Here is a 10724-nt window from a genome sequence, read left to right as displayed (position 1 = left end):
CAGACACCTACACATGCAGACACAGACACACAGACACCTACACATGCAGGCACAGACACAGACACCTACACATGCTGACACAGACATGCAGACACACATACACTTGCAGACACTGATACACGGACGTAGGTACACACACAGATACATACACATGCAGATACACAGACAAACACGTGTAGTCCTTAGCTGGGGTTGCATACACAGGTCTGTGTAGGCCATTCAGGTGGATGTGTATACATGATCATTTTCTGTGAGGATAGTGATGGCAGCTGGCAGGGGCAGGAGACACCCTGTGGTTGCTGACTGATGAGGAACTGTGGACTTGCAGTGCTGGCTACCTGCAGGCCCTAGCGGGTATGGGTGGGCTTAGAGCCCACAGACCCTCCTGGAGACCCTGGAGGACCCAGTGCCCTGTTTCCCTGGGCAGGTCCCCGGCAGCTGAGAGGCTGTCCTGAGATTTCAGTCTGGGGCCCACCAGGAGAAGGGGCTACTGTGGTTAAGGGGCAATGTGGTGACGGATTGTGAGCTGGAAGGTGTCAGGAAGGGTGACCTGGGTGGGCCCTCTTAGAAGTCAGACCTGGGGGAGCTTTTGGGGGCTATAGGGAGGCCACCTGCCCTTCCCTTTAGGCTCTGGTTTCTGAGTTTAGGGCCACAGGAGAGTCAGGCCAGGCACCTGTGAGGTCACTGTGGGCCTGGTGTTTGGACATGCAGCTGGGGCTGGCCCCCCTGTGGCTGCTCAAGGGAGCCTTGCTGGCTGCCCATGTGGGGCATGAGCTGTGAGCGAGGCCTGGTGCTACAATCTCCCTCATGTCATCGCGATGGAAGACAGCGCTGTCGAGGGCTAGACTGTCTCTGGGGGGGTCCAGTGTCCACTGTGCTCAGAGGACAGTGTCAGTCTCCTCGCTGGCCACTTCTTGACACAGCTGAGGAGGGAGCTTATAGCCCCTAGTGAGGACGTGGGTGCTGCAGGGACCCTCCCTCCATGTCCTCATCTGCATGTGGTTCCCTGGGCTCTGGTGTGGATATAGTCCCGTCAGGGGTGTGAGTGGTGCCACCTTGCCCTGGTTTGTCTGTGGCTGCTGGTGCCTAGAGTCATAGCAGCAGCAATGGGCCCAAGGCTCAGACAAGAAGAAGGGTCACTAGGTCTGGCACTTTGGCTGGGACACCCAGGCCCTGCTTCCATGAGAACTGTGAGGCTGAGGTGGCAGATGCCACTGTGACTGTTTCTCCCTCTTTGATCTGAAAGTGTCACTACCATGAGTGGGTCCACATGGCTGCTTCTTACCACACCTGGCTCAGCACACCTGCCCTGACTGTCTCCACAATCTGAGGGTTTCCTACAGGCGCTGGTGGAGCCTGAGAGCAGAGGCTGGCATGTGCTGGCACGATCAGCCTGGCCTTGCTGGGACCGTCAGTGCTGTGGTCACCAGAAGTGGCATTTGGGTGTCTGTCATGGCACAAGCCTTCCCACTGCATCTCCTGTGCTGTTCCCCAGTAGGGGGTCCAGAGGCTGGGGTCTCTGGGACTGGCTGGGGCTGGGCTGCTCTGTCTGTGCTTCTTCACATCCCCACTGCCACTGCAGTTAACAGGCACTTTCGTGGTGCTCTGGGCAGCCATGAACTTGGGGTATAGAGCCCGGTCAGTCTTGGCTCAGGAGCTGGGGGGCAAGACCATGTACGGGTCTGAGGTGATCCTAAAGGAAAGAGGCTGCACCCCAGGACTGAGGGTTTGGCAGCGCCTTCCTCCCTTTGTGCAGTCGCCTGGTTCCTGTTGAGTCTTCACTGGGTGATGCTGCGCAGAGCTCATGGCAGTCAAACCTGCCCAGTGAGGCCTTTCCACTCTCCCTTCACTGTCCCAGGGCAGCGGGCCCTGGAGCCATGCTTGGCCAGGACAGTGGCCTGGGTTCAGCCTGTGGTCCCCTCTCAGAACACATTTGCAGAAGGAATAGCCTGGGCCCTCGGTGACCAGGTCCGGTCCCGTCCAGGTGAGAGGTCGGCTCTTCCTCTTTGGCAGTCCTTGCTAGTTGTAAGCATGGCCTCCTGTCTGAGGGATGAGATCCTGCTATCTCATCTTAGTTCTCACCTAAAAACCTAATAGATGTGTTTAAAGTAGGTGAACTGTTCTCACAGAATGTGCTTGGAAATTAAGAAATTAGGTGATGGCATGTGGTGACTGGAGGCTTCTCTGCGTGCAGCTCCACCGTCCTCCTGGGCTGCGGGAGTGCTGAGGTCTCCTGGGCCCTCGCCACCATGTGGGCCAACTGTCCCGTCTGGTGACCTGCCAGGTGCCAGGTACAGGCAGTGCTTTGGCATCTCTCCGGAAAGTCAGCCCCTGGTGATGGCCATGAAGCACCTTCTGCCGGTTTCCTCCCTGTGTCATGTGTTTCCCGCGCTGTGGCGTGTGGGCACCCCAACGGGTCGGGCTGTAGAAGACTAACTCCCATAGTGGGGAGGAGTCCTGTGGCACAAGCTGCCACCAAGCATGTTTCTGGGATGTGCTCCAGTGGTTTGTTGTGGGCACAGAGGTCTCTTTGAGCAAGGATGAGTGAAAGGGCCGAGTTTCTGAACGTGGTAGGAAGAGTAAGTAGCACAGGGGCAGTGGTGCAGGCGTGGCTGCTCTCGCTGGTCCTGGTGCTGGGCCCAGTGTGGTAGAGTCCTAGGGGCTGCTCCAGCCTGTGCTTCCCAAGGGTGACCTCAGTGGGACCTGGGCCTGGGGCAGAGGCAGGTTCAGAACATAGCCTAGTGTCCTGGGGGCTCTAGGCTCTGGTGAGAATGGTCAGGTCTAGAGGCCCCATCCCTTGAGGCCTCTAGGACCTCCCTCCTGTGGCTGGACGTGATGCCCCAGGTGCTCAACCCCATGTACGTCTCCCGGGGCACCAAGCCAGGGCCCTGCTGGGCATCTGGGAATGGGGCAGCCCTGGCGCCCTGATGTGTGCTGATCTTAGGGCCTTCTGAGATGGGTCAATGTCAAAATTCAGAATTTTGAAACCTTTAGGGGAGGAAGAATTTGCTCTGGTGAAGTGACTCTGAGCATCTTTGCTTTGTAAGTCAACCTGGAAGCTAAGCATTTGGTACTCATGAAGTACATCTCCGGGACAACTCTGTCCCCCGGGCCATGTCTGGGCAGGAGTCAGAGCATTGAGAACTAAGGACAAGCCCCCTGTGGGCAGGAGGGGCAGGCCACAGAGCACATGCTACCTGGTAGGGGCCTTTCCACCCTGGTGCACATGTCTAGCCTGCCTATGGCTGGCCCCTGACAGCATTGCAGGTGTGAAGGGCTCTGGGGAGGACACGGTTCACCTGAGAATTGTCACACCTGGACTGCACACCATGTGTGACCCACACGGGCTTTGCTCCCTTGCAGCGCCTCTGAAGCGTGGACAGCACCCAGGAGGAGTTTCCTTTTCATCGTTCTAGGGGGGTCAGAAGCGACCCATTGAGCCTGCTGCGAAAAGCGCCCTTGCCGCCCCACAGATCCCTGGCTTCCCTAGGGACAGAGAAACTGGACCCTACATCCACAGGGTTATGGGTCCTTTCTCTCCTGGCTTTCAGGGACAGGACAGGAAGGCAGGAGGAGATAGAGAAGGAAGTGACGGGTTTGGTGTGGGAGTCTGGGGCAGGGAGGCCTGGCGCAGGGTCCTAGGTCAGTTGCTCATGGTCCTTTAGGTTCTGCAGCCAGCCTGGCCTCTCCCTTGCACTTGCCCATGGTTATCTCTGCTTCTCCCCACCAGGCCCAGCTAATCCATGACAGGAATACCGCGTCCCACTCAGCTGTAGCCGCCAGGACCCGAGCCCCATCCTCTCCAGACAAGGTACAAATGACCTGGACGAGGGAGAAGCTGATTGCAGAGAAGTACAAGAACAAAGATACCAGTATGTCTGGATTCAAAGACCTCTTCAGCCTGAAACCGTGAGTGTCCTTGTGTGTCCACTCATGTGTGGCCTCGAGGGTCAGGTCCTGGCTATACAGACCCAACAGTGGGGACAGGCTCCCTTTCCTGTCCACTGAAGAGCTTCAGGGGCCAAACCCACACCCTGGCTGCCTATTAGAGAGCAGGAACCTGCCGAGGACTAAGTTTGGTAGTGTGGGTGGTTGTAGAGCCCAGGGCTTATGGTCTGTGTTGGTGGGTCTTGCCATGGCTGTGGACAGAGGCACTGGCCTCAGTAGGTAAGAGCTAGGTAGACTCATAGCTCTGCTGACAGTTCAGGCTGCCTGTTGGGCTTGAGAGCCTATCCTTACCATGGTCCCCCATGACATTGCTCTGAGTCCTGTCTGGGACCGGCCAAGGCCCTGGGGTGCAGCGTGGCTGATCCCAGGTCCTGGTAAAAAGAGCCAGAGCCACATGGGAACCAGCGTCCATGACAGTGGAGCTAAGCCCTGGAGCCCTAATTCTTAGGCAGGACACCTGCAAAAAAGATCCCTTGAAGGGCCCAAGGCGCCCGGGGCATGGCTGGTGGTTGTTTTGAAGTGTGCTTCGTGTTCACCGTTAAAGTAACATGTTTTTGTGTTTTTCTTTCCTGCATAGAGAATGGGGACACCTGTAAGTCTGCTTGCTGGGTCCAGGTTGCTGTGCAGACCAGGCTGCCTTGCATGCCTGTGTGTGTGGCCTGTGTGTGTTCACCCACGCATGTCATGTGCACAGTGGCCCCGTGTGCGTGTCCACGTATGGGCTGTGTGTGCTGGGTGCTGCTATGGTGCTGCTTCCATTTACTTTGCTCTTGTTCTGTTCAGAGTGGCTCAGAGCACACCCAAAATCTGTCCTCTTAAGTGACACCCAAGAACTGAGACCCAGGAGGTCGATCCACACCCTCCCTGAATGGAGAGGGCAGTTGCCCTACCCGCAATCAGTGACCCCATCCACATGCTCCTGCTGAGGGCATTCAGCTCAGATGGGTCCCCAGCATGCCATGCTGTTTGCATGAACCCTGCTCATCTTTAGGAAGTTGCTGCCCTTTGTGTCCAGGTGAAGGGGGCTTGGCTCCAGCTCAGGCCATAGGGAGAAGCTGCCACATCTTCACCCTAGTTGGGGGTGGGCTGGGGGGTCCATGCCACGAGGCCAGCAGGGGCTGTCCAGGGTCGGGGAGGCTTTTCATCTCCCTCTGGGGTAGGCGGCATCCTGGCACTGGGGATGAGTGCCTGGGCTGAGCAGCTGCACGCTGTTTTGCTCAACCCCCAAGCCTGAGCCAGCTGGACACGGTGCCGTGAAAAGCATTTGGGCCACAGGGGCTGACACCTGGGGATGTGCAGGAACTAGGGGAACACAGAAAACTGTGTAAAGTGAGGTACACAGAATAACTTACCTTGTAAATCTCAGGGTCTCCAAGATATTGTAATAATTAAAACAAAAGCCCCGAACTACAGAGACACAGAAGCAGGGTTTGCACTCATGCACATGTGAGGACATGCCATGTGTGGAAGGGTCAGGTTCATGTCCCAGCAGCCTGTGCTCAGAAAATAGCCATGACACTGCAGCCCTGATGCCATGTGGGGCTTGCTAGAGCCTGGTCTTACCCTACTAGCCTGGTGGTTGCTTGTACCCTGAGCTGGGAGAAACTTCCAGAAGGTCTGGAGGTCAGCCCTGCCCTCTTCTAGTCAGTCCTGATCCAGGATGTGTGTGACTTAGCAGGGGGTCTGGAGGAACATACTTTGGGGGGGTGTGCATGTTCGTGTGCACATGTTAGTGTGCGTGTACCTGTGTGCTCACGTGAGGGCACCCGTGAGTATGTATTAGTGTGTGTCTTGTGCTCTGATGCACAGCCAGGCTGTTGGGAGCAAGTGCAGGGTGTTATCAGCTTCTGGGAGAGGCCAGGCTGCTCTGGTCCCTGTTATGCCTATGACTCCACAAGAGTGTGTTGTCCTGGGACCCAAACCCACCCAGACCCAAACCTCTGATTTTAAGATTATATGTGATTTTCAGGCCGTCTCTTAAAACTCTGACAGATCTTTTAATGTCACATATACACACATCTCTGGAATTGCTGTTTGTCCCCAAACATGCTGGTAATTATAGTTCATTCTTGTAATGAAAGACCCTCAATTGTGCCATGGACAAAGACTCCATCTGTAATTTCATCACACTAAATTGGAGAGAGAAGATAAATGGCCCATTTCCCTGTTTTCCTCCTTGTAATTGGTGGTTATCATCAGATTTATTTGGTGAAAGGTCAAGTTGATGACAGGGCGTGATCCTGGGCATCCTGAGGCCCTTTCCCTGACCCGGGGTGAAGCAGGGGAAAACAGGGGACCATTTGTCCACCCACCCGGCCCTCTGTGTCCAGGACACAGGTGACCTCCCTCAAAGGCTGTGGTAATGACCACAGATGCACTTCGACCTGGGTCAGTGCAGGAGCTGGGCATCAGCACAGATGGAGGTCGGTGCTCCCAGCTGCAGTGCCCTTCACTGATTCTGTGTGTGGCTAGTGGGGACAGAGGAGGTTGCTGTTTCTGTGGGCACTGGTCCCTGCACTCCTGCCAGCTCCAGTCTACATGTCCCCAAATATACCTGGCCAAGGACTTCCTGGGGGTGCCCTGAGGACCTGGGGGGCCAGGGATGCTTTGAGAAGCAGCTTAAGGTTTTGCTCTTGCTGCTTCTTGGAGCGTAGAGACTGGCCCTCCCATGAGACAGGGTCCAGGTAGCAGTTTGGGTCTGATGGCCCTGCAAGCTGGCTGGGTCTCTGGACGTTTCCATCCTGAGCTTCCATGTTGTGGTCCTCAGGAGGAGGCCCTTGGCAGGCCCAGCACAGGATCTGAGAGCAGTCCTGGGATTTCAGCAGGAGATATAGTGCAGGGCATGTGCGGCTATTCCCACTCTGGGATGCCAGGACAGTGGCTCTGCTTGCTTGTCTGTCCAACCGTGAGAACTGCTGCCTTGCACGCACAGAGAATGGGCCAAGTGCTGGTGTGGGCTGTGCTACGTACCTTGGTAAATGTTGGCAGCTTTGAAGGTAGTCAGTTTTAAGGCGTTGAGAGGCCAAGTGCTTCTTGTGCTGGATGAATTGCCCTGTGGCCTGGCAGTGACTCACACAGTCACCTCCTGGACTCCTTGAGCAGTGGGTCTGCCCGACTCCTGCAAACTCACACATGTGTGTGCAGTGGGTGGCCAGGGCTGGGCATAGCCTTGTGTCCAGAGCGCGGGGTGATGGCAGCCTGCTGATCGCTGCCCGCCACCCTGCAGGGACCAGTCTAATGTGAGGAGGATGCACACAGCAGTGAAGCTCAATGAGGTCGTCCTCAGCAAGTCCCAGGATGCACAGCTGGTCCTGCTGAATATGCCGGGGCCCCCCCGCAGCCGGCAAGGGGATGAGAACTGTATCCTTTTCCAGAGTTGCCCACTGGGGTGTGTGCAGAACCTGCTGCCCCATGTCCCTCATTGGAGTCAGTGTGGTGGGTGATGTGAGGCTGGCTGTCAGGTGTGGCTCCAGGGACTGGCACTCCCACCAAAGAGCAGGAGGAGGGACAGACCTTGGCATCAGTGTGAGGGAGGGGCCCACGTGGGTCTGCACAGCCCCATGCTCCTTGCACTGGCTGTGGGAGCCGTGGTATGACAGAGAGTGGACCTTCAGCTCCAACATTCACCCTGGTTCCTCAGCAGAGGGTTGGGACCTGGGGGCAGGGTGGGCATGGGCAGGGTCTCTCAGCACCTGGGCCTTGGGGTGCCAAGAAAGCCCCGCCAGGGTTTTCAGGTGAATGGCCACTGGCATATTTTGGGGGCATCTTTCAGTGGGTGGACATGAGGAGATAGCAAATCCACTTGGCGTTATCTTTGGTCAATAGTTGTGAAGAAAACAGGAAGACCTGGGGATTAGGCTGCTGAAGGTAGCCACCATGGAGCCTGTGTCCCCGAATGTCCTTCGGGAACACTGCAACCCCAACCCACTGCTGTGCCAGGAAGCCCTGTGCGTACACCAGCACCAAGGTAGGGCTCATGGGTCCCTGAGGGGCTCCCAGCTCACAGGCTCTTGACCCTAGGCATGAGCCAGCGGGGAGGGGCTCACTGCTGACTGCGCAGAGTGTGGGAAGGCTGCCCTGTCTTGTGCTGCTGGTGGTTGGTGTCATTCGGGGATGTCCTGAGGTTCAGGCCTACACGCTCTGGTGGTTGTGGCAGGTGAGAAGCCAAGCTCTCAGGGTTTTTTTTTGTTGTTTGTTTTTTGAGACAGAATCTTACTATGTCACCCTCAGTAGTGTGGCGTCACAGTGTACAGCGACCTCAAACTCTTGGGCTTAAGTGATTTCTCTTGCCTCAGCCTCCCAAGTAGCTGGGACTATAGGTGCCTGCCATAACACCTGGCTATTTTTTGGTTGTAATTGTCATTGTTGTTTGGCAGGTGCAGGCTGGGATCGAACCCACCAGCTCCAGTGTATGCAGCTGGAACCCTAGCTGCTGAGCTATAGGTGCTGAGTCAGGCTCTCAGGTTTTAAGACTCAAATTGGCCCCAAGCTTTAGGAATTTGCTCTTTTTTGGTACCCAGGATGCCATCATCCCCCTGGGTGTCCTGGGGATACCTGTTTGTGGTCGTGGGGTTGGGTGCCGTATTCCCTTTGCTAGGTCTGTGCCCAGAGCTGCTGGGCAGGGTGGCCCTCAGGGTCTGCTGGTCGGAAGCCCTCAGTCAGGACCCTGCAGGTGTCACAGACCCGGAGCCTGGCTGGGTATCCCTGTCAGGTGTGACGATCCTCACTGTGCCCTCTCCCCTGCATCCTCTCATCTCTTTTTAGTGGTGTCTTAGCGCAGCAGTGGGGAGGGTGAAGCCCCATCTTTAGGACTTCTGCTCACACTCCATGACATCTGCTATCGCCTTAACCCTACGACCCAGACATGGAGTTTCTTGAGGTCTTGACTGAGGGGCTGAACAGAGTCCTCTTGGTCAGGGGTGGCGGCCGCGAGGTGATCACCATCTACTCCTAATGACGGACAGCGCTGGGCTGCTGCGGACAAGCAGATGGGCTCACCCAAGATGCAGCCTGACCTGCCACTAGGGCCTCCCTTGGAAGTTTCTAGACCTATCACCCAGGGCTTTCCTATTCCAGGCAGGCTTAAATGATGGGCCAAGAGGGGAATGCGGCTGGAAGTTTCTTTATGTCTAAGGGGAGACAGCAGAATGGATGGGAGAAGCTTCTGGAAGTGCTTTCCCTGATGGGGCCTGTTCAGCTGCTGGGGCAGTCATGCTTCATCTGCCTGTGCTGGACATTCTTGAAAAGCCCAGCTGGGCTGAAGCCATCTCTGGGCACTGACGGTGACACAGCAGCCTAGGGTTCACATCTTCGTTCCTCTCCTGTGTCCATGCACAGTAAGGTGTTATGCAAAAGGACTCCATCCATGCCTATACCCCTGGCTTGGCCTTGTGGCCTGAGGTCAGTGTACCCTCCCACGTGGGGAGTGGGCTCACAGACAGGCCCACAATTGAGGCAGCCAAATGGACAGGGAGCCCAGTTTGCAGGGTCAAAGCCAGTTGTCGCTGGGTATGTGAGCAGATGCCAGCGTCTTCCTGCCCTGGCTTGGATCTGGGAAGGAGCCTATTTGTCCGTCCACTGCAGTCCTGTCCCTGCCTCTGCTCTCCACCAGAATCCACCCCCGCTTTTCCTCATAGCACTGACCGGGCCCCTGCCCTGAGCACAGGCTGCAGATGGTGGCACCTGCTGACCCCAGGGCAACACATGCACAGTGAATGCCAAGCGTTCCCCACGGTGGGGAGAGCCTTTCAGAACCACTGGCAGACATGCTGTCCCACCCTCCCCTGGGCTCAGGCATGGGAGGCCCAGAGCATCAAGTCCTACTGAGCCTGAGTGTCCCCTGCCGTGGGCTCCTGGTGTGCACTGGAGTACACGGTGACTTTCAGGGACCTGGTGGCCATCTGCACTTTGCCTTTGACCCCTCTGCTCTGTAGGTCATGATCATGCTCACAGGCTGCAGGTGGTGACAGTGATTTGTGCCTCCCTGCTATGTGGCTTATTTATTTATTTAAAGAGATGCTAGGTTGTCAGTGAAGAGGACCCGAATGGCCATGCCGTTGCCTGCTTCTCTCTGGCTCTCAGGCTCCCAGGACTGTCCACACTGCATGGAGCTGCAGCCAGGGCAGGCTTTCGGACGCTGCTGAAGAGCTGTGGACAGCATGGGACACTGGCCTTAGGGCATGTCCCAGATGGTCAGCAAGTCTGGGGGCGCCTGTGCTAGGTTAAGCAGCAAAACTCAACTCTGAGAGTAAGGCCCAGAGGTGCTGTGTCCAAGCAGGGGAGGCTGAAGGCACGGCAGTGTCAGCACCATCTCTGAGTGTTGGTCAGCAGCTGGGAGCGGGAGGCTGCTGCCAGGTGGCTGAAGCCTCGTTCCCTCAGAGTGCACTGCATGGGCTCAGCTGTGTCGGGCCCCAGCACTGCCCACGTCAGCGCCCAGCTCCTTTCCATTGTAAACATGTGACCAGTAATAGCAGCCATTTAAAAGTGATTTCATGTTTTCCTATTATAGGTTCCTTGTCTTTGTATGATTTTGTTAGAAGAATAAAATCCTGTGAAACCTGGTGTGTTGAAGTCTTGTGTGTCTCATTCAGCATAAAAATTAAATAATCATGGGCAAAATGCACCCATCCTTTGTCTTGGAGGGCTCTGAGGTCTGATTAGCCAAAGCAAACTTGGTGGCTAAAGAATTAACACGTGAATTGGCCAAGAGACATGGAAACAAAACACCCACTTTAGTCAGAGGGACTGTTTCGTCCCCTTCTCCCAGTAGCATCGGC

The 10724-nt window shown here is 56.2% G+C and overlaps 1 protein-coding gene across 1 annotated transcript in view; it reads left to right on the top strand.

The window, feature by feature from the left end:
* The window catches only part of SLC12A7 (solute carrier family 12 member 7), a 59351-nt gene extending 48842 nt beyond the window's left edge, over positions 1-10509 (top strand). The window contains exons 20-23 of the mRNA XM_023508181.1: positions 2285-2361; positions 3620-3909; positions 7175-7308; positions 8811-10509. Of these exons, the coding sequence (XP_023363949.1) occupies positions 2285-2361; positions 3620-3909; positions 7175-7308; positions 8811-8902 (593 nt within the window). The 3' untranslated portion in view covers positions 8903-10509. The remainder of the gene's footprint in view (positions 1-2284; positions 2362-3619; positions 3910-7174; positions 7309-8810) is intronic.
* Positions 10510-10724: the final 215 nt, after the last annotated feature.

The sequence above is a fragment of the Otolemur garnettii genome, unplaced genomic scaffold (assembly GCF_000181295.1).
Source record: "Otolemur garnettii isolate 467f Iridium unplaced genomic scaffold, OtoGar3 scaffold00226, whole genome shotgun sequence".
NCBI lineage: Eukaryota > Metazoa > Chordata > Mammalia > Primates > Galagidae > Otolemur > Otolemur garnettii.
The sequence above is the reverse complement of the archived record's forward strand: the minus strand, read 5'-3'. Positions and strand labels throughout refer to the sequence as shown.